At 56.5% G+C, this 22317-nt stretch overlaps 3 protein-coding genes across 3 annotated transcripts; 2 read left to right on the forward strand and 1 right to left on the reverse strand.

Moving 5' to 3' along the window:
* Positions 1-1132: 1132 nt before the first annotated feature.
* On the forward strand, positions 1133-9879 carry Nxph4 (neurexophilin 4). Its single transcript, XM_020163191.2, has 2 exons — positions 1133-1306; positions 8870-9879. The coding sequence occupies exons 1-2, from the start codon at positions 1250-1252 to the stop codon at positions 9737-9739; spliced, it is 927 nt and encodes a 308-aa protein (XP_020018780.1). The 5' UTR covers positions 1133-1249; the 3' UTR covers positions 9740-9879.
* A 2901-nt stretch (positions 9880-12780) lies between these two features.
* Positions 12781-17791, forward strand: Shmt2 (serine hydroxymethyltransferase 2). Its single transcript, XM_020163190.2, has 12 exons — positions 12781-12939; positions 13944-14141; positions 14599-14678; positions 14842-15042; positions 15341-15422; positions 15551-15673; positions 15795-15934; positions 16266-16431; positions 16642-16741; positions 16830-16985; positions 17081-17188; positions 17320-17791. The coding sequence occupies exons 1-12, from the start codon at positions 12907-12909 to the stop codon at positions 17445-17447; spliced, it is 1515 nt and encodes a 504-aa protein (XP_020018779.1). The 5' UTR covers positions 12781-12906; the 3' UTR covers positions 17448-17791.
* Positions 17792-17972: 181 nt separating this feature from the next.
* Positions 17973-20104, reverse strand: Ndufa4l2 (NDUFA4 mitochondrial complex associated like 2). Its single transcript, XM_020163189.2, has 4 exons — positions 19962-20104; positions 19595-19683; positions 18824-18884; positions 17973-18697 (listed from the first exon to the last, which is right to left on the reverse strand). Exons 1-4 carry the CDS (start codon positions 20016-20018, stop codon positions 18641-18643), a joined length of 264 nt encoding a protein of 87 aa, XP_020018778.1. The 5' UTR covers positions 20019-20104; the 3' UTR covers positions 17973-18640.
* Positions 20105-22317: the final 2213 nt, after the last annotated feature.

Raw genomic sequence — 22317 nt, forward strand, 5'->3', positions numbered from 1 at the left:
GTATGTGTGTATGTGTGTGTGTGTGTGTGTGTGTGTGTGTGTGTGTGTTCTTGTCTTAGGTATGGGTCTGTCTTTATCTCTTTGCTTGTCCCTATCTCTCACTGTCTAGGTTGTTGGTCATACCACAACCTCAGCCTTAGCCTCAGTGCATAGCAACAGCTGACAGCTGAAGACTCCCCAGGCAGGGAAGAGAGACTAGCCGGAGGAGGGAGCTGACGGAGAAACAGCCTCAAGGATGGGAACAGAGACAGGGCTGGAGCTGGGGACAGAGACAAGGACAGAGACAGGGAAGGGGACAAGAATCAAGAAGAGGTGGAGGTGAAAGATGGGACAGTGGGAGGGAAGAGACAGAGATTGCACCAAGAGGCTGGGCAGATGGCACTAAGGGAGACTTCCTGCCCAGCTTAGCCGGGCGGCACTGGGCCGCTCAGGGGTCAGCAGTGGGGGGCGAGGGGCAAGGGTGAACGTGGCTGGTCTATCTGAGGGGTCCTGAGACCGCAGAGGTGCCATGGGGCGGTAGCCGGGGCGGCGGGTGCCGTTTGTCAGCTCTATTGACAGACGTGATGGGGTTTCCGTCCGTGATCAATGATTCTCATCTCCGGGCCGAATGAGCCGCGGGGCGCCCATCCATCCCCGTCAGCGCCGCGCAGCGGCAGTCGCCGGAGGCCCCGCCCGCCCTCACCTTGGCCCCTGCCCTGCTCCTGCCCCGGGACCCACCTCGACCCGAAGCATAAAAGGGGCCCAGGGCTTCGAGGGACTCTGGCCCTGCTACGACGACAAGCCTCGCCCGGCTCTTGCTCCGCGGTGCCCTCTTCGCACGCACAGTCCCAGCGCCTCGAGCCCCACGCCCTGCCCTGTTCCTCGTGGTGCAGACCTGGCCTCTCCGGAGCCCTCAACCCCTCTCCGCTTCGCACCTGGGCCAGGGGCGTGTCTGGGGCGTGTCGGGGTGAAAGTCACCTTCCGTGCCCCCAGCTGGGCGGGAGGGGGCGCGCGGGGCGCGGCCGGGATTGGAGCGCCGCGGAGCCCCGCCCCCCCCCGCCCTCGGGAGTCAGACCAACTTTCTCCCCCGCCCGCGCCCCGCCCCCAGCGCCGCGCTCCGCTCCTCTTGCTCAGTCCGCGGGCCGCGCCGCCTGCTCCCGTCGCTCCGGCAGCCACCCCACCGGCCCGCAGCCCGGAGAGCCCAGCCCCCGGCTCCCAGTCCCGCCCGCCCAGGACCCGCCCTGCCCGATCCGCTCGGCTGCCCGGGAAGATGCGGCTGCTCCCGGAATGGCTCCTCTTGCTCTTTGGCCCATGGCTCCTTAGGAAGGTAAGGGTGGCAGTGCTGAGGCGCGAGCGCGGGGGTCCTGGACGCGAAGGTCCCAGAGTGCGAGGGGCTCCGTGCGCCTGTCCCGCTACGCCCCCAGCTCCAAACGTCCCAACTTTGCGCGGTGTGAGGGACGCGGATGGACAGACTGCCGGGTTCGGGACTGGCACTCTCCCAGCGCAAGTTGGCTGAGGGTTGGCGGGGGTGCCTGGTAGAGGCCCGGCTCGGATCCGGCTTCGGGCGCGGCGAGGGAGGAGACGAAGCGCGACCTGCGAGTGCGCCAGACAGAGCGGGAGTGCGAGACAGACAGACAAGCCAGCAGGGTGTCAGCCTTGCCGTCTTTCCGCGCCAACCTTGCTCGCCGTCTGTCTGTCCTTCCAGCCTTCAAACCCTCCCCCCACATACACACCCCGTCTTCCCCATTTCTCTTTTCTGCACTTGTCACAATGCCACGTAGGCTCAGTGTTTAGAGCATACACGGCTCAGGCACACGCGCACACACGGACCTACACAGACACGGCTGAACTTGGCTACAATCTCCCATCACATTTCCCGCGGAGACACCATCTCCCCTGCACAACCTCACAGACACACCCCCTCTCGCGCCCTGCTAATGGGGGGGTGCAGTCTGGAAGGGCAGTCTCTCCCCCATACCCCCATCTCTCTCTGCTGCTTCTTTCCCTGAGGTTCCTGGGCGAGGACCCAGAGGATAAGGGGGCCCAGACTTGATCTGCCTGCCTCTAGACTTGGAAGCATCAGCTTATGTTCACAGTGTGCTCATATGTGCTGGTGTGGAGCTGTGGGTCAACGTGAGTACCTGTGTGCACGCATGTGTCCAGGAAAGCTAGGCCCAGATGTTTAGCACTGGGGCCCAAGGGTGTGTGTGTATGTTGGTGTGTCCGTGGAGATGCTGGCTTTGCATGGGTGAGTGCAAGTGCCTGTTTCACAGCGCACTTATTTGTGTCCTGGAGTGTGTCCCACAATCAGGGCCTGGACCCTGGCTCCCATCTCCTTCCATCAGACTCTTGCCCATGGCTTCCCTGTTTCCCACACCTCAACTGTGACCTACCTAGTTTGGGGCCAAGGAGATGGCTCACTAAGTCCTCACTCCCTGTACCCCAATCCCTACAGAGTGGAAGGGGAATATTTCTCCCTGTGACACTTGGATCCCCCTTGCCCAGCCCAGTGGCCCTCAGCAACTCCAGCAGGGCAGGGGCTGCCCCAGTGAGCTAGCATAGGCTAGAACTCCCTGATTCTTCCAGATCTGTCTGGTGACCTTGAGGGGCTGGAAGGTAGGCAGAGGAACCCCCTCCATGAGAACTGCTTTTAATAGCAGGAGATTCTTTCAGACTTGCTGCCCAGCTCTACCCTGAGAGGACTACAGGAGGGGGGCCAGACCCACCACCATGATGTATGAAGAGGAGAGAGGCATGGCACTGTCCTAGTCCTCCTGCCTTCCTCCTGCCTGCCTCCTGACCACTCCTCTCCACTCTCCCCATCAAATAAGCTCCCCTGTGGATAGATCTGGTTTAATTTCCTTTGCCCCCTGAAGGGGAATGAAACATCTGGTGAAGACTTGAGGGAGAGAGTGAGGATATAAGCGATGGGATCTGAGTGTATGTGAGCTGCAGCTGTGGGGGCCTCTGTATTGGAGTCAGCAGGGGAGAGCGTATCTGCCATTTAGTCCAGCTTGTGTGCATGTGAGCATCTGTGTATGATGTGTGTGCACACAATGTGGGTGTGTGAATACATATAACTCTATGGGGGTATGCAAAGAGAAGTGTTTGTGTGTTCAAGTACCTGTATCTGTGTGTGCTTGTGTGCACTTGTGAGTAGGGTGTGTGCACATAGGATCTCTGGTGCATTTATGTGTTGGGGCGCATGTGTTGTCTATATATGAGTCTGGGATTTGTGAGTGTGTATCTGTGTGATTGTGGGTTTGAGTGCAGTTGAGTGTGGACATGGGGTTGTGAGCCTCAGGCTATGTTCACAGATCTGAATGTGGCTTGTGAGTGTGCGCACACACATTCGGGGATGTCTCAGTGCCACCAATTGGGAGTGGGCAAAAGGTGAGGCTGACACTAGGTGAGAGACCGGTGGGGACAGTTTACAAGACGATCTCTGGGCAACCCTAACCACCAAATGATACCAGCGCTGCCTTCCTCTAGGAGTTCTCTGCCTCTCTCCTTGCTCTAGGCACCTGGTCTCCTCTCAGGGCCAAGACTCCTGGCTTCCGCAGCCCCTAGGGCTCTGGCCTCTCCGCAGGCCTGGCTGCTTCAGGATCTTTCTAACACAGTCGTGCACCCGACTCTCTATCTCAGTCTCCCCACCCCTTGCCAAAGCAGCTGCCTACTGGGAGAAGCAGCAGGCGATCAATAGTCACTAATCACTAATCACTAATTGCTAATTAGCTGGGGGAGGGCAGGGACAGGGCCCTGTGGGAACTTTCAGCTCTATCCTGCCTCAGGGAAGGATTAGGCACAAGCGAGTCTTTCAGCATTGACTAGCTACACCCTGGTCCAGCCACCACCTCCTACCTCCTTACCCTCCTCGAGCTCCCCCAACTAATCTTTGGCTGGGTCACTTAGGCACGCACAGCCCCAGCTAGGGCACTGAGCTGCTGACAGGGATTTGGGGGTAATCAGGGGCTGCAGCTGGGCCAAGGACACGGGAGGGGTCTACTGTGACAGTTACTTTGAGCCACAGCCTGCAGTTGAAGCCCGGAGTCCTGAGTAGGAAGGGTACTTTTGGAAAGGAGCATTTCCAGGGTCATGGATTGGGGTGGGTGAGGACTTAAGAGAGCTAAGAAAGGGTCACTGGTGAAAAGGTAATAAGGACTGAAGCAAGACAAGGAGGGGGCACTGAGCCAAAGACCTGGTAATTGGGGAGGGGCCAGCAGGTAAGTGAAGGGGCATTCACAGAGGTCAGCGATGGAGTAATTGGCCAGGGGATAGGGGACTTTGGACAGAGCCCCTGTAACTCTAGGTGAGCCAACGCAAACAGGACAGGTTAAAAGAGCCTGGGGCTGGGTCATGGGGGAGGGGGTCCTAGGGTTCAAGAACAGGGGGAGTGGGTGGGCGTGTGTTGCAACCAACAGAAGAGCCTGGATGAGGAGCAGGGAGTGCGGCCTTCAGAGCTAGAAATTGGAGAGTCTTCCCCTCTCCCCCGCGTGCCCCTCCTCCACCTCCACCCCGCCCACTCCCCCTCCGGCTCCGGCTTCGGGAAATTACATCCCCGCTCCGCGGCTCCCCCCCACCCCCACCGCGCCCTGGAGCCGGTGCCTTTATAGGCACATTTATTGCAATAATAAAGTGAGGCGCGGGGCGGGGGGCGGGGGGCAGCCGTTCCCGGGGGGATTGCGCCAGCTCTAGGAAGCAGGGAAATAAAATAAAATAAAATAAAATCAAAATTCAGATAACGGTGAGCCTTGCGCGGCAGGCCCTGAGCAGGCGGGGCTGAGGGGGAGGGGGCGCGCGGCCCAAGGGCAGAGCTCACCCTACCTACCAGCAGGCCCCACCTTGCACGGTGTAGTAGTAGGGTTTGGACCGATAGATTCGCCTCCACCTGCCTGGCCCCCCCTCCCAAAGCCTGATCCCACCTGGTCTTCCACCTTTTCCTCTGGCTTCTCTCTCACGCATGTCCTCAGCTCCTGTCTCTGTCCATGTCTCCAATCATTTCCCTTGTCCCCTATTTCCTATTCCAGTCCCCCAGTGGCTTCCCCCATCTCCATCTCTGGGTCTCTGCATCCATGAGCATCCGTTTCTGCCTAATAACCATCCCTCTTTCTCCATTTCTATTCTGCCCCCATCCTGTCCCTATTACTATCTCCCAGTCTTTGTGCCTCTTTATTCCTGCCTGTCCTCAATGCCCACCCCTCATCCAGCACCCATGTCCCATTATGGCTCCCATTCTTCTATACCCCATCTTTATTCTTCTGGTCCCCTCCCCACTGGATACATCCATGTCTCTGCCCAATGTCTGTCCACCATTTCTAATATCCCCATGTCTTCCCATTGCTGCATCCTCATCTCTGCACCCTATGCCTGTGCCTGCAGTCTCCATTCCCAGTCCCCGTCCATCTCTGTCCCAATCCTCGCCCTAGCCAGTCCTGTCCACCCACCTCTGTCTTCACCCCCCATCTTTATCCCTGCTTCCCAGCCAGACTTCACCCCGCCCTGACTGCAGTGTCCTTGCCTGTTTCTATGTGCAGGGGCTCAGTATGCTATTTTCTCTCTTCCCCAACCCAACCCAGCAGTCCTGAACTGTTCCTTCCCCAAACACAGGGTTCTGTCCCCTCCCCCTGTCGAATCCCCAGCACTCCGCCTGACCGACGGCAGGAGAGAAGCAGTAGACTAGTCTGGAGGCCCCAGGGAGGTGCACCCTGCAATGCGGCTGGGGGGCCTGCAGCTGGATCCTCCCCCCATTGCCAGCTGTCCCATCCCTTAAGAGCCCCACCTCCCCTCCCCAGTGGAGTTCGTTCAGCAGCAAGAGGTGGCCTCAACTCCCCTCAGGTGCGTGGGCCTGCTGCCCTGGGGGCAAAGCACTCCTGGCTCGGCTCCCACCTGCAAGAGCTTGCTGAAGAACCCCCTCCCCAGCTACCACACACCTCCACACACCCCCACCGACAGCCAGCCATACTAGTCTCTCCCCTCTGCAAATGTCACTGCGCCCAATTAGCTTAATTAAGCCAGCTCTGGAGCAAGGGGGACACTCTTGGACGACACCCTGCTCCAACCCTCAGCAGTGGTAGAGGGAGGGATGCGCTCTGGTAAAGAGGAGCTTCCTTATTACCTTGCTCCCCCACCCATACTACTGGAGACAGAAAACCTGAAGGACAGAGGGAGAGAGCCACAGTTAGACAGACAGAAACGGGGAAAACAGAATCCCGGAAGCTGGAAATTAGAGACAGAGTGGGGGGAAGAAGCTGAGAGCCCAAAAGAGACTGAGAGAAGAGTGGGAAGAGAAGAGAGAGATGGAATAACAGTGAAAGAGGGAGAGCAAGAGAGGGAGGGAGAGCGAGTGAACACGAGTGATCAAGGAAGCCGGAGGGAGGATTTTATTTTATTTTATTCCATGTTCCCATTTCTTGGCTCGTTTCCTCTCAGACTCTCATCCCTCCCTGTCCGAACCCCCACAAGGTCGCTTTGGCCGCCTCCCGCCCCCCCTGCCAACTTCTCTTTTATCCTGGCTGTCTCCAGCAGTGAGCGGGGGTACAAGTGCCCAAAGCCTAGGGATTTGCCAGGATCACAGAAGCAGAGACAGCAATTTGTCTGGGATCAGAGGTGGCAGGGGGGGGGACGACACCCTGGCACCTCTTTCTGCCCTGCCAAACTTCATTTCCTCCCCAGTTCCTGTTTCTGAAGAGTCAGTGGACTGACCAGCCTTGGCCAGGTCCTAGGCTGGGTACAGGACATAGGGGATGCTGGAATGTGTTAGGAGGAGGTGATTTGGAGGCATTTGGGGTTAGATGATCAGGCAGCTTGGGGAGGGACTTGGATAGCTGGACTCTCCTGGAGAGGTGGGTAGGGTTGGGTCCTGAGGGGTGAGATTAGGGGTCAGTTCAACCACTCATTATTTGGCTTTGGAAGTCTCACCTGCTCCTTCCTTCATTGCCCTCTCCTGATCTCAGATCCACTTCCCAGGGCCTCTTCTCCTTCCTACTGTTCTCTGGGACCCCTTTCTCCAGCCCTCCCCCTCCCCAGTATTAGATGCCAGCTCAAGCTTGTCTGTCTGAGTCAATCACTGTTGCCACCCCCACCTCCCTCACCTGGGCTGGGAGGAGGGCTGGATGGAAGGAAGAATAAGGGGGGCAATAAATATGTATGACGAGCGGGTGGCGGCAGCATTAATAACCCAGGATCGCAGTGCTGCAGGGACCTCGACCAGGCAGTAGAGATTCTAGCCTAGCAGCTTGGCTCTGCTGTGCCTGTCCCTGTGGACACAGTGTGTAGGCACAGTATGTGCAAACAGAGGGGGTGTACTACCAGGCCTCTTATCTAGCCAAAGCTCAACCTGCAGGCCGGTGTGCCTCCCCTAGGGATCATTCATATACAATTTACACACATATGTGTATACACACACTCCTGTGGGAACACAGTTAGACCACACTTGTTCTATCAAGTGGATATACCCCCTTCAGAAAGAGCCTAACACATGGACAGAGGATGACAGGGACTCACAAAAAAAAAAAAGTGGCATCTCCAGACAATTGTACACAGCCACCCTCAGACCGCTATACACAGGCATACAGCCAACCCAGGCACACCAAACCACCAGTCACACAGACACAAATATCACAAATTCACACACACACACACACAGCCAACCCAGGGACAGATACACAGCCACCAAAACTTAACACAACAGACATGCAGACACCACAAATCAGAGTGTGCACAGAGACACACACACACACATACACACAGTCTCCTCAGATTGATATATACAGGCATACAGACACAAACTATTCCAGCTGTACACACAACCACCACAGACTGACGCATGTACAAGCTATTCCATAAGGAACATGAAGAGCTACTCTGGGTACACACACACATGCACATACACACACCATTTCAGGCTAACAAACACAAGCACCCCAGACTGACACACAGAGAACTGCCTCTCCCATGGGACCTGTACGTAGTCAGGGCCACACGGAACAGTACGGTGGTGGCTAGCACAGTCTGACTGACACACTCTGACACGCTCTGCTCCCCTCCCTCCCACTCCCCGCTCCAGCAGCATCTCCATATTTCTTCCTCTCGCTTTCTCCCATCTACTTCACTCCAGGCCACCACCCCCCCCACACCCCTAGATAATTGATGGCCCATGCCTGGCCCAGCCGCTCCCGCCTCTCGATCCATCTTGTACTAGCGCCCAGTGCTGTCTCCCACCAGCTGCCACCTGAGACACACAGAGATGATGGTGCGGATGGGGTGGCTCCTCCAGCCCCTCAGAAAAGGCTGCCAGGCGGCTTCCACCAGTGCAGGAGTGCTAGGGACAGGGAGGGGTGCTCCAGTCTCCTTCAAGCCTCAACCCACAACCAGTGCTCTGATCTTCACCTTAACCAGTTCTCAGGGGTGCCTCCCCTTAGAACAGTTCGAGCTGAGGCCTGGATGGGGACTCTAGACTGGCAGAGCCAGGCCTTCCGGTCTCTTTCTTGTGGCTGGATGTGACTTGATGTGGCTACAACCTCGCTTGTCCAGTTCAACTCAGAACTATGCATGGGCCAGGCTAAGGGGGAAAGGAAAAGGGATCCATTCCTCCTCCTGTCCACACTGGCTTTGGCTTTGGGGCCCACATTGGAGCTATGTAAGAACCCAAGGATTATAGGTCATTTCACAGATGTAGAAGCTGAGGTCCAGATAGATGAAGTGATTTGACCAAGGTCACGGAGCTTGAAAATGCTGCAGGTCTACTCCAATGCGCACTCAGCCACCAGCTGCGGACTGCGCGATTGTGTGTGGTCTTTTAGCTTCTGTAGAAAGGGGCTGACTGGGTAGGGCTCAGGCGGGGTGGCCAGGGCTCAATCCAGCGTCTCTCCCCGTCTTTCTTTCTACACAGGCCGCCAGTGGCCAGATAGCGGAGTCCGGAAGACCTCAATACCTGGAGCTGCGCCCCGCTACGGCCGGAGGGGGCGCCCCTGGCCAACATCTCGCGGCCCACAGGTCTTCTGATGGCCTGGGCACCACCCGCGCCTGGAGCTGGGCCTGGCCGGCTAACCACACCGGAGCGCTGGCCCGGGCCGGGGCGGCCGGGGGGCCACCGGCGCGGCGCACCAAGAGGAAGCCCTCCATCAAAGCGGCCCGAGCCAAAAAAATCTTCGGCTGGGGGGACTTTTACTTTAGGGTGCATACCCTCAAGTTCTCGCTGCTGGTGACTGGCAAGATCGTGGACCATGTGAACGGTACCTTCAGCGTGTATTTCCGCCACAATTCGTCCAGCCTGGGCAACCTCAGCGTCAGTATTGTGCCGCCCTCCAAGCGCGTCGAGTTCGGGGGCGTCTGGCTGCCTGGGCCTGCCCCCCACCCTCTGCAGTCTACCTTGGCCCTGGAAAGAGTGCTTCCTGGGCTGGGGCCCCCTCTTGGGATGGCGGCGTCGGCGGTTGGGCCGGGGCTTGGGGGTACCCTCGGCGGCGCACTGGCAGGCCCACTCGGGGGCGCGCTGGGAGTGCCGGGGGCCAAAGAGTCACGCGCTTTCAATTGCCACGTGGAGTATGAGAAGACAAACCGAGCCCGCAAGCACCGCCCGTGCCTGTACGACCCGTCGCAGGTGTGCTTCACTGAGCACACGCAAAGCCAGGCCGCCTGGCTCTGTGCCAAACCCTTCAAAGTCATCTGTATCTTCGTCTCCTTCCTCAGCTTTGACTACAAACTGGTGCAGAAGGTGTGCCCAGACTATAACTTCCAGAGTGAGCACCCCTACTTTGGATAGCGCCCTTGCCTCCTCCCTTCCCCCCCCCCAAGCTTCCCACCAGATCCCAGCCGCTAGGTGGAACCCCTCCCTGTACCCCATCGCTCCTGTGGCAGCATCCACTTCTTCCACTGGGGGCGAGGCCGGAGGGAAACAGCCTTCCCAGGGACTATCATCCGGCCTGGTTCCTCTTTTCCTTGTGGAGAGTGCATGAGGCTGGGGCAGCCCTCTCAGCTGTACCCTAAAGTGGAGATATTAGAGCACAGCCCCCAAATAGGCGGGACTTGGAGGCGGTCCCAGGGACCTCTTCTGCACTGGATCCCTTTTTTAACCCCGGCCCTAGGGTAAGCATTCCCTTTGCCCGCAGCTTTAATGACACCTGGCCTGGCACCCTCATCTGCCCCTTGACTTTCTTATCCCTGAAGCGCTTGTCCTGCTCCACCCCGCCCCAGTGAAGACTGTAAAAGCCTAAAAGCCCCTTCCTACCCCCTTCCTTTCTACCTGTAGTCCTCACAACCTTGTTGAAGCAGAACTGATCCGGCCTCAGCCGGCTCCCTGCGCTCTGCCCGCCTCCCTCCCGTCCCTGCAATCCAGCTCCACCTGCCCTCTCTGGCTCCTTCCTTCCTCTCGGTGATATATATATATATTTTTTTCTACGCCAAAACAAACGGGAAAGGGAACAAAATAAAGTGAAATCCAATAGACGTCTGTGTGAGACCTTTGTAGGAAAGGGGGAGGAGGACAGGTGTGGGTTTCTATCTAGTAGATGCCGGACCAGGATCTTCTCCCTTGGTGGCTTTAGGGGAAACTGTGGCAAAGACTGACAGAACCAGCCATGAAGCCTGAATCAAAAGGTGATGAGTGTGACCCTTCCGGTAGGAGCCCAGCCTAAGGTGGGGATTCTCCTTCCTGAGGGGGGCGAAGGGAAGCTGTAACAGGATGGAGGTTAAACCTAAGTGGGGCTTACCGCGGTCTATTTGGGACGACTCTTGGGAAAGGAGCTATAAGACCTTGAATGGGATGAAAATGCAGGGACAAGGTAGGCAGAGCGCTGACAACCTGCTAAGCTCCGCGGGGCTGAAGGGAGGTGGCCGGTTGGGAGGGGATGGGGAACGGTGTTTGCGGCATCTGGAGTCATCGATCTTCCTTTTCCTTCCTAATTTCGTGGGTGCTGAGTTTGCAGACCGATAAGGGAGGGAGGGAGCATTGGGATAAGGGGGTGGGGGAAGGGACGAGGGCGGGGCCGCGTCGCTGCTGCTAGCCTCCAGCAAACAGCCCCCTTCAGCCAGCTGCCCACCCTCTCCACCCCCGCCTTCAGTTCCCTCCTGCAGCCTTGGCTGCTAATTTTATCCGCCCCCAACCCTGGCCTGGGCGTTAATTGGCTGCGGCTTCATTAGCAGTTCTTAGCTCTGCAGCCCCCCTCCCCTAGGGATACCCTGACTGGGGCTAGGGAGGAGGTGCAGACAGGCGGAGGCACCAAGAAAGTCCTCCTTCTCAACCAACCCTCTTCGCCTGGAGTCCCTGGTCAAGAGGAGACAGCAGTGATCTCCAGGGGATTGCCCAGGGGTTCCAGGGGACACTGAGTCAGAGATGGGTCTGACCCACACAAGCCTGAAAGTGAAGTCGATGAACAGAAAATATCTGTTGGCTGGCTGGCTGGATAAATAACAAGATCAAGCGGACGGAGGTGGGTAATGGGGAGTGGTTCTGGTTCAGAGGTTGGAGAAAGAAGAATCCAGAGGTCTCCTAGTGTATTGGCTATTACTTGAAACGTGAGAAAAACTGAGCTAGATAGAGTGGGAAGGAAGGAAGTTAGAGCTGAAGATGGATTACTGAGGCCTGGTATGAAAGCCAGGTGGAAATGATGAAAATCAGCAAGTTAGTCTATCTAGGCCTGTTTTCTCCCTTGTAAAGTCATAATAAATAGCATGCAAAAAAAACACAAAAACCATGCAATGGGGATTAAATGAACATTTGCTTGTGAACATGGGCTGGCCTTCTCCTCTTCCTCTGACTCATAAACCTGCCTTCTCCAAGGCCATGGCCTTCCTCTCCTTCCCCTCTTCCTCATGCATGTGGATATGTGGACATCTGAGAGCAGGGCGATTTGTCCCTGCTTGTTTCTGCACCTGTTGAATTTTGTCACCTGTTCACCTCTTCTTGTCCTAGCAGTCAGGGAGCCCTTCTTGTAACTCCAAGGCTGTCACGTGCCTAGCATGGTGTGGACCTCAATATGTCTGTTGAATGAATGAAATGTAATACTGCTAGGTAAGGCAATGGTTCTAGAAACCACTGCTTATCAGAATCACTGAGGAGATGTTTGGTTGTGACTTACTGAATTAGAACCTCTGAGGAGAAGGCTCCTCCTCATTTGGGAATCTTCACCTGGAGGAGATCAGTGAGTCCCTTCCTAAAGCTTTAATCCAGATGCAGAAAGGCTAAAAGGAAGACCAGTTCCAAGGATCTATAACCTGGTGATATAAGGAGAACTCACTGGCTGCTGGGATATCAAATGAATGTGTAACAAAATGTGACAAGTGCAACAAGGGGGGAGAGGGGTGCCTCACCAATCTCAACTGAGAATGTCATCCAGGAAGCAGGTTTGTGACTTGGAGGAAGAAGAGGAGGACAGTCTGAGGGAGATGCAAAGTTTCATTTCATCCCCACTGAATGCTGTTTTTATTTATTATAGCTTTACAAATGAGAAAACTGAGGCCCAGATAGACTAGTTTGCTATAGTCCTAGAGCTGGAACTTGAACTTAAGCCTCCCGCCCTTTCAAACCTAGGTTTCTATCTTTCTCTGAAAGATAGGTTTCTATCTTTCAGAGAATCTAATAATGCTAGATATCCAATAGGCGCCCAATGAACGCGCCTTGAAAAATGAGAAGAAAAAGAAATCCTGAAAACCTTGAGGGTGACCACCCAGAAAGGAGTTGGAGGAGCTCCGAGTGTCTTTTCTTTCAGGCAAGGTAACCTGAGGCTACGGATGGGAAATGAAACACAAGAAAACTACAATTCCCAAAAGGCCACAAAAGGGAACCACCACTGCGCACGCGCAGGTACCTCCCCTTGCTAGGGCTTCTCGTGGCATTCTTCTCGCGCATGCGAGCTAGAACTGGTCCTCTTCCGACCCGTTGCTACTCGGAACCAGAGTTGGTGGCTGGACCTCTTGCGACCTCGGGGAGTGATGCTACCCTTCTCTTTGCTCTGGCCGGCTCGGGTAAGAATGGGGCACCGGAGATCAGGTGACCAGTGGAAAGTCCTCTCCCCTGTCCCTTCCCCACCGTCTCCCTTAGTTCCCATTCACAAACTCTGGGGTTCTCTTGGCTCTTTCACCGCACGTGCTCCGGGGCCTCAGAGAGCTGATGGGTAACTAGGGAATCCCTCACGCCCCTGGCGCACATGGGGGGAACTGGGGCCGCGGTTCTGCCCCAGGACCTCGTGACCGCCCATTTCACGTGGCATTAGGGGAGAGAATGGCGCCAGATGCCAAGCGGACCCAGTGTTGGCGAGGTCTTGGCGAACAAGCGGGGTTCCCGGCTTCGACCCGCAAGTTAAGCCTTTCCCGCCAGCTCTGAGCCATGCAGATGATGCAACCGAGCCTCACTGCTTTCATCAGGCAGGGGTCCGGTGGCAGTGCAGGATGAAAGGAGTTGGAAAGGGTGGAGGGTAAAGGGAACAGGATATGGCTTTTGACTTCCCTGCGAGCAGGTTCCTTCTCCCCCCACCAATTCCCCACCTGTGCGCTTCCCTACACTCCCTGCTCCCTTCTTTCCCAGGGATTGCTAAAGGTCTGCCGTCCCACCTCCTTTTGCTTTGGAAACCACCTCGAGAGCCTGTGACCTTAATCCCTGTTAATTTACTCACTCGGGTAGTAGTTTATGGAGGCCCTTATGTTCCTGTGGACTCTTAGTGGCTCTCTCCTGAATTTGAGGGACATGGGCCTGTGGCTGTGCAGCATGGTTCATGGGGTGAGGTGAAGGGAGATTTTGAGGCAAGGTGAGTGGAGCGAATCAAAACTACTCCCTGAACATTGATCTCAACCTTGCCCTAGGACTAACTTTTAAAGATGGAGGTGGGGGTGGTGAGAACTGGAACAGGCTGGCTGGATAACTGGCCGCCTGCCTGGTACAGAGCCAAAGGGCTCTGTCTGTGAGCATGCTGAGGGTGATTGGGAGACAATTCATACAATTTTTGTTTAATCCTGGCTTTTCCTGCCCCTAGCCTCTGCAACGATGTGGTCAACTGGTCAGGATGGCTACTCGGGCTCAGCATAGTGAGGTGGCCCAGACTCAGACCCGGGAAGCAGCTGGGGGCTGGACAGGTCAGGAGAGTCTGTCGGATAGTGATCCTGAGATGTGGCAGCTACTACAGAGGGAGAAGGACAGGCAGTGTCGTGGCCTGGAGCTCATTGCGTCAGAGGTGGGACCTGGGGCAATGGGGCAAGGGGCGGGCCATTATGGGTGTAGGAAGTAAGAGGTCATCTGAAGACATTTCTGCTGGGCCTTATGACCCTCTCTTTATTGTCCCCTGAAGCAAAGGCAGGGCCAGTCCAGTTTATGGGGTTGGGGTATTAGGGAACTTCCAGAGCCTTTCAAGAGTCCCTAAAGTTTCATCTCTTCCCTCCCTCCCTCCCAAGAGGAAAGAGGAGCCTGGACCCACAGGTTTGAATTGCTAGGTGGCCTTACTGGGAACTCCCATCATGGCAGCTGAGTTTCTGAGAATGCTGCCTCTGGCAAGGAACCCAGAGTGAACAGAGCTTTCTGTGCAGCCCGGCTCCCCCCTGCAGCCTGTGGGCTCTGGCAGGGTGGGGCTGTGGGGGGTCTAGGGGAAGAGGCTCAATGCCTTCTGACATTGCCCCCCCCCCCCACCACCCCAGAACTTCTGCAGCCGAGCTGCGCTGGAGGCCCTGGGGTCCTGTCTGAACAACAAGTACTCGGAGGGTTATCCTGGCAAGAGGTGAGGGCTAGACCAGAGGGCTGGAGGGCAACATCAGGGATGGTGCTCCCAGTGGCAGAACCTTCTTGTACCCTGTCAGTATTTATGGAGCAGTGGCCTTCCCAGTCCTTTGCTGCCAGTCGAGTCCTTTCCCTGTGCCCTTATGTGACTTTCTCCGTGGCAGATATTATGGGGGAGCAGAGGTGGTGGATGAAATTGAGCTACTGTGCCAGCGTCGGGCCTTGGAAGCCTTTGATCTGGATCCTTCCCAGTGGGGAGTTAATGTCCAGCCCTACTCCGGGTCCCCAGCCAATCTGGCTGCCTACACAGCCCTTTTGCAGCCTCATGACCGAATCATGGGGCTGGACCTGCCTGATGGGGGCCAGTGAGTATGGCTGGGATGGGCAACAGGTTGGTGGGTAGTAAGGGTGATGAAAAAGGAGTTATTTATCGAATACCTACTGTGCCCCATGCAGATGGAGCACACCTCTCCCTGTGTGGCCTGTCACAGAGGATGTGACCATAGTCACATCAGTGCTGCTACAGAATGGACAGAGTAATGAGAGTGGGGCAAGCTAGGACCAGTGTTCTGGGAACAGAAACTGTAGAACTGGGCAGGAAGTGGGTGGGCAAGTTGGGGATTATTTCACTCTGAGGGCTCTTTATTTCTTCTTCCATGCCAGTCTCACTCATGGCTACATGTCGGATGTTAAGCGGATCTCTGCCACATCCATCTTCTTCGAGTCCATGCCCTATAAGCTCAATGTAAGCATTCTAGGGCCTGGGGAAATGGCTGCTCAGGCCTTGGTTGTCCTCTCCTAGGCAGCCTTCAGGGTCAAGGAGGAGCATGAACTGCCTTGCTACCATCTGAGCTGTTTGTCTTGTCTGTCCAGCCCCAAACTGGCCTCATTGACTATGACCAGCTGGCGTTGACTGCTCGACTTTTCCGACCACGGCTCATTATAGCTGGTACCAGTGCCTATGCTCGCCTCATTGATTATGCTCGCATGAGAGAGGTTGGTGAGCAGCTGGAGTACCAGGCACTCCCCCTGAGGAGAGGGAATGTTGGGGGGGGGGGCGACTTTGGGTATCCTGTGGGGCCATCCCCCACTGAGGCCTGTCTCTTTACCTGTCCAGGTGTGTGATGAGGTCAAGGCACACCTGCTGGCAGACATGGCTCACATCAGTGGCCTAGTGGCTGCCAAGGTGATCCCTTCACCTTTCAAGTATGCAGACATTGTCACTACCACCACCCATAAGACTCTCCGAGGAGCCAGGTCAGGCTTTTCTGAGGTCAGGCCTTGCCTTTCCCTGCTTTCATGCCCTATTCCTTCTCAGAGCATTGTTGGGCTGGATCTGAGAGGATTCATTCCCACCTGCGGCCCGAAGACCTCTATCCAGTCTGTGATGATTCATTCTCTTGCCCATGGTGGCCATTCCTTGGGGATTTGGGTGTGCAGTGAGGGGTCAGTTCCCTCTACCACTGGAACCCAGTGCACCAAACACAACTGAAGAGGCTCTGAGAGCCCAGGCCTGCCTTCTTCCTTGCTGTTCCCCATCCTTGTCCTGGATAGCAGCTTAGATTCTGACCACCCACTTTTCACACAGGTCAGGACTCATCTTCTACCGGAGGGGAGTTCGGGCTGTGGACCCCAAGACTGGCCGGGAGATCCCTTACACATTTGAGGACCGAATCAACTTTGCTGTGTTCCCATCCCTGCAGGGGGGGCCCCACAACCATGCCATTGCTGCTGTAGCTGTGGCCCTCAAGCAGGTTGGGGAGCTTGCATTTGTGGGGTGGGGGTGGGGCATTGGCCCAGAGGGTTCTATCCTATACTTTGTTAACTAAGGTTGAGGCTGATGAAAGGGAAGTGCCCAGGTAGAAGGGGTCAAGGCTGGGGTCACAGAGCTGTGCTGCGTGTGAAGGGGCAGAAGAGGGCTTGTTTCAGGCCTAGAGCCACAAACTCTGCTATCTCATCTCCAGGCCTGTACCCCCATGTTTCGGGAATACTCCCTGCAGGTGTTGAAGAATGCTCGGGCCATGGCCGATGCCCTGTTAAAGCGAGGCTACTCACTGGTGTCTGGTGAGTCAGACTGGTGTCTGGTGTCTGGACTCCAGTAGAGGCCCAGGGCTCAGCACTCCCTTATTATTATAACCCTCTGTCCCCTTAGGTGGCACTGACAACCACTTGGTGCTGGTAGACCTGCGGCCCAAGGGTCTGGATGGAGCTCGGGCTGAGCGGGTGCTGGAGCTTGTGTCCATTACTGCCAACAAGAACACGTGTCCTGGAGACCGAAGTGCCATTACCCCTGGGGGCCTGCGGCTTGGTAAGAGCTAGGGTTTCAGGAGGAAAGGGTGGGACATCCCACACTGGGTGGCTGCCCCATGCCCAGGACTGTGCTAATCCTCTGTCTTCTCCCAGGGGCCCCAGCCTTGACTTCTCGACAGTTCCGTGAGGATGACTTCCGGAGAGTTGTGGACTTTATTGATGAAGGGGTTAAGATTGGCTTGGAGGTGAAGAGCAAGACTGGTGAGTGGGCCAGAAAGATCTATCCCCCCAGCCACCCAATTCATACCCACTCTCTACTCCTTCCCCCAGCTTATCTCACTGCCTTGCTTAGAGCGCTTGACCATTTTTTTTCTCACCCTCCCTTTATCTAGTCAAGCTCCAGGATTTCAAATCTTTCCTGCTCAAGGACCCAGAAACAACTCAGCGTTTGGCCAACCTCAGGCAACAGGTGGAGCAGTTTGCCAGGGCCTTCCCCATGCCTGGTTTTGATGAGCGCTGAAGGCACCTGGTAATCAAGGCTCACAGACCAAAAGTTACTCTTCCCGCTCATCTGGACCAGTGGAAGGGAAACCACTAACTTTCTATGTTTTGGTGGAGGAGGAAAGACCTCCTACTTAGGGCAAGAGCCAGGTATAGCCTGGTTTGGAGGATTTGTAGCTGAGATTTGTTGTGTAACTGGACTTAGAAGAATCTCCACCCCCCCCACCCCCCCCCCACTCCCGCTTTCTGTCCTAACCTCTGCCATTATCTCAGTGTTACGGACTCTTGCTTCTTCTTAGGGAGGAGGGGTGAGTAGACACACACCCTCCTTCCTGTTTTTAATCTAATAAAATGCTAACCCGCCCCAAGTTTCTGTTACTATGGGAAGGGTCCCCTGGGCCAGTGGGTGATTCGACTCCTTCAACGTGTGTATTTCTCCTTCCCTCCCACCACCATCACAAGGACCCCCCGGGGCTGCAGCCTCCTTTCTCTGTCTCTGATCAGAGCCGACACCAGACGTGATTAGCAGGCGCAGCAAATTCAATTTGTTAAATGAAATTGTATTTTGCCCACGGCTGCTTCTGTTTGATCCCTGGGGACAGAGGGGAGCAGGGGAGGGGAGGGGTGGGGAACAGCATGGGGAGGCCCAGGTGTGAGATGGGAGGGGATGTCATTGGCAGGCAGCTGCAGGCTTGAACAGGGGAGGAGTGTACTGCGTGGCAAAGGTGCCCCATTCTGGGCTGGCTGAGCTATGGGGATGAGCCCAAACAGAGTGAGCCAGCGCCAGCACCGCCCCTGGGCGGTACTTGGATCCTGAGCTAATGTGGGGCTGCCAAATCTCTTGGCGCTCTGAGGCCCCTGCTTGCTCTTGCCACACGTTGGTCACGCTCAACACGTAGCCTGTGCCACACCCCAAAAGGCCCGGGTAGGAAAGCAGAGGGTCTGGTTTGGGCCTTTTGGGTGGACCCCAGCTGCTGCCTGCCTTCTTGACTCCCTTCCTGCTCCCACATGGGACTTGAGCTAAGGGTCAGAGGTACTTCCGTTGGAGCAAGGGAGAAGGGTGGGGGTGGAGCTGCCTCCCCTCTTCTTCGTGGGAATCCAGCCTGTGTAAGCAGAAGCTGGACAGAATGGCTAGACTGACACCCTAGGATTTATAGGCAGGGAGTAGAAGTGAGTGCGAGGATATACTTTCAACTAGCAGCCCAGCCTGGCTTAGAAGTCCGGACGGTCCTTCTTCAGCTTCTTATAGTCAGTGGAAACTGCAAGGAACTAAGAGGAGAGGGAAAGGAGGGTTGCACTGAGGGCCCCTAGCCTCCCTTAGCTTCCCTTAGCTTCTGTATGGGAGGGAGTAGGTCCAGGTAGGATCAGGAGGGAGTGGATGGGGAGAGGGTATACCTTGTACTGGTCATTGGGGCTCAACCGATTCCAGGGCTCTGGGTTGTTCTTTCGGTCCCAGCTGCAGAAGGAGAGGAGGTTTTGTGTCTGCTATCTGGGAACCAGGACTCTCGGGCCAGGGAGGCCAGGGACCAGAGGTCCAGCCAGGGACTTTGACCGCACCCTGGTCTCCTACTCTGAAGGGCCTATTTCCTAGAGACTGACAGGGGAGGGGGTGCACTAGACAACATTTCACCACTCTCAGCATGGGACCTAGTGACAAAATGACAACATGGCCCAGGGACTCCCACCTGCTCCCTGCCACCCTAGGTTAACTCCTCTGAGCAGACAGGTTTTGGTGATGTGGCTTGAATTCTAGCAACATGGTAGATGAGTTCACCTTTTGCTTCTCAAAGAACCCCCCCACCCATGCCAACTCCAACAGAACATGAAGTTTCAGCACCATCCCCAGGGCCCCAGCAGTGCTCCTAGGTGGACACAGAGGTACCCAAAAGCCCTCAGGTGGCCAGCAGAGCTGCATTGCTATGGCAACTGGGCTGGAAACTGGGATTCTGCTGCCTGGAACCCACCAAGTCTTAAGCCATCAAAGAGTGAGCAGCTAGGTGGGCTGGAGGGGAAGTGGGGTCTCCCAGGGCAGGATGCCAGATGGCACAGGAGGTGGCACAAGGGCCTGAGGACCCCTACTAGGGCCACCCATTCCCACCATTCCTAGGAGGTCCATTCCACCTTGCTCCACCCAGGACCGCTGCCTGCATCTCAAGCCATCTTTACCAGACATCCGGGCTGCGCAGGGCAAGTCGAAGCAAGTAGAGTGCAGCGCTGCCCATGCCCAGGCCGATGAAACCGATCATTGGGATGAGCTGTGGGGGAGATGGAGGGCACTTTCAGGGTCCGCACTCTCCCTGCAGTACCCACGCCCTTCACAAGCTTTTCTGGGAACCTGGAACCTTCTACGTTTCCTGCATAATCCCCCTTACTCTTCAGACATTCTGCCCAAGATAGATTCCAGGGACATGGGGCATACTGGGAGGGGGACAGATTGGGAGGAACTGGGTAAGAGGCAGGCCTCTAGGAGACTTGAGAGGTGGGGCAGCAAGAGAGTTAGGACTCAGAATCTGAGGCTCTGAGGACAACTCACCCCCGGGTGTCTTTTGATCTGCCGGTAGAAGCGAGCCCCTAGACTGGTTCCCGCCATGTCGCCTTTCCAGTGTCTGGTCCTCTCTAAAGGATCTGCTCTATCCCTTCTCCTGGGGTCCCGCCCCCCATCGGGGAGGGGTCAGTGTAGCCCAACCCGCCAGCTTCTTCAGACTCACCCCACCCCACCCAGCTTGCTTCTCTGGGCAATTTCAGATCCAAAGCAGGCGGGGAATTGGTTCAGAGATCTCTGCTCCCCAACTCTCTCTTCCAGAGAATTGCACTGTGGCCCATGGGACACCATCATACTAAGGAGTTTGGGTGTCTGAGGGAGACTGATTGAAGGGGATCCAGACGTGGGACAGGCAAGCAGACAGCTCTCTAGCAAAATGCTTGCATGTAAAGTATTCACAGGTGGGAGCAGGAGGGAGCAGGGACGGGGGAGGGCATCTGTACTACTTCCCTGACACTCCTAGAACCTCTCAAGAGCCAGCAGGCCGGGTGCTGTACCCCTGGCACAGTGTAGTGGAAGAAGAAGGCAGACCGGTGGACCCTCCCCCCCCCCAGCCCCTCTTGTGTGTGGGCCTGGAATAGTGGATGGGTGCTGGAGGAACCAGGTGCGTCTGAATACCAGCAGTTAGGGGACTTGAAAGACTCCATTGCCCTGCCTACCTGTGAAGGTCCAGTCCCCCCAAGGAGGCCACTCTCTCTATCCCAGTCCTTGGGACTAGACGAAGAGAATGGAGTGAGGGAAACAAAGATAGAACGATGTTGAAGTAGGAAAAAACAAGACACAGAGACAGAACTGTGGAGCGATTGTCTCTTTTCTCAGTCAATTCAGGTGTCTGCTAAGCTGCCAGGGTGGGAAGGCTCCCCGCCTCCGCCCTTGGGGGGAATTAGGTTTTGGGGACACCGGAGGTAAGCCTCATCTGATTCTCCCCACTCCCATGCTAACTTCCACCATCCGCCCGCCTCCGCAGTTGAATACTGTTGAGTGCCCTCCCTTCTCCCCTTAAAGCCTGCCCTAGGCGGGCGCTGCCTGGGGTGAGGTGTGCGCGCGCCTGGGCCCCTCCGGTTCTGGGAAGGAAAGGACCCTTCCTGAGAGGCCCCTCCTCTTCTCGCACACTGATCCCTCTCCCGCCCTCTGCGCTGACAAGCGCGACTGTAATTAGGCTGCGGGTCCGGGGCTCTCCGCCTCCCTTCCGCGGATAATGAGATAAAGTGTCAGAGACACCGCGAGAACAAAGAGACAGAGACTCGCTGCGATGGCGGGCGGGGGAGGGGGAAGAAGGGGGCAGAGGAAGAGGAGGGCTGACAGGATGTCATAGCCTCGAGCTGAGCAGAGCTTTCCCTGAGCACCCGCACCTCCAGGGCCGGGCCAGGGAGGAGGTAGCCTTAGCTCTCCAGTCTCTGGGACTAAAAATCAACCCCGGAGCTCGAGCTCCAGCGGCCGCCCAGCTGGCTCGCACATCTGGCACTCTGTGACACAGCTGGGGAGACGAGGCACCGGGAGAGACTCTTGCGCCTTGTGCCGCTCTCCTTTGCTATGGGCCCCTCGCCCACCTCCGCCTGCCTTTTCTTGAGTTCTGGTGACCTGGGCCTAGTGTGACCCAGAGCTTCCTTCCATCCACTCCTTTTCTAGAGCCGCCACTGTTCCTTCCTGCCTTCGGCCTCTGCCCCACTCACCAAGCCCCAGTTTTACATTATTGCTTCTGCTCCTGCCTGTCTGACTTCTTGACCCTTCGTTTACTTCTGGTCTTTGTCTCTGCGAGCTATTTCTAAGCCCTCCTCCCCTCTTTGGTTCCCATCTCTGCATCGTGATCTCGAGGAGCCCCTTGGGTTCCAGATCCCACTCTCCCCATTCCCTGCACTTTCTCACCACAATGACTCAAACCACATTGGTCCCGCAGGGTGAGGGACAGCAGGAGTCATTAGCTGGGGATTAGGCGTGGCCTGGGGTCCTGCCGGGACTAAACTCTTCAACACTAAACCTCACTGGGACACTAATCCTCACTGGGACACTAATCCTTGTGCTGGCGGCGGCGCAAGTCAAATGCAGCTGGGCTCGCCTGGGATAGCGGTTTACGGGGGCCGTGGGCGCGGGCGCCCCCTGGAGGTCGAGCGGCTCCTAAACTCGGGGGAGAGGCCTCGGGCTCCCTCTGTTGGGAAGTGCCCGCCCCGCACTTCCAGCTTTCAGGCAGGTAAGTCCGCACCCGGAATGTACAGGTCCGCCCCGGCGGGTCACTCCTGCAATGAAGGCCGAGGGTCCCTGAGTCTTCACTCTTTTGGTGAGAGGTGGGGCCAGAAGGCAGAGCGGGAAAGTGCAAGATCCCGTTTAGCCGGCTGCAGGCGGTACCCGG

Source organism: Castor canadensis, chromosome 8 (genome assembly GCF_047511655.1).
Source record: "Castor canadensis chromosome 8, mCasCan1.hap1v2, whole genome shotgun sequence".
NCBI classification, from domain to species: domain Eukaryota; kingdom Metazoa; phylum Chordata; class Mammalia; order Rodentia; family Castoridae; genus Castor; species Castor canadensis.

What these genes read in the sequence shown, in the direction of transcription:
- Nxph4 (XM_020163191.2), top strand. Translation starts at nt 1,250, where the DNA reads ATGCGGCTGCTCCCGGAATGGCTCCTCTTGCTCTTTGGCCCATGGCTC. An exon ending in GCCCATGGCTCCTTAGGAAG is followed by an intron (nt 1,307 to 8,869) that starts GTAAGGGTGGCA and finishes CTTTCTACACAG; the next exon opens with GCCGCCAGTGGCCAGATAGC.
- Shmt2 (XM_020163190.2), top strand. Translation starts at nt 12,907, where the DNA reads ATGCTACCCTTCTCTTTGCTCTGGCCGGCTCGG. An exon ending in TGGAGCTCATTGCGTCAGAG is followed by an intron (nt 14,142 to 14,598) that starts GTGGGACCTGGG and finishes CCACCACCCCAG; the next exon opens with AACTTCTGCAGCCGAGCTGC. An exon ending in ATTATGCTCGCATGAGAGAG is followed by an intron (nt 15,674 to 15,794) that starts GTTGGTGAGCAG and finishes TTACCTGTCCAG; the next exon opens with GTGTGTGATGAGGTCAAGGC.
- Ndufa4l2 (XM_020163189.2), bottom strand. Translation starts at nt 20,018, where the DNA reads ATGGCGGGAACCAGTCTAGGGGCTCGCTTCTACCGGCAGATCAAAAGA. An exon ending in AGATCAAAAGACACCCGGGG is followed by an intron (nt 19,684 to 19,961) that starts GTGAGTTGTCCT and finishes TCTCCCCCACAG; the next exon opens with CTCATCCCAATGATCGGTTT. An exon ending in GCCCCAATGACCAGTACAAG is followed by an intron (nt 18,698 to 18,823) that starts GTATACCCTCTC and finishes CTCTCCTCTTAG; the next exon opens with TTCCTTGCAGTTTCCACTGA.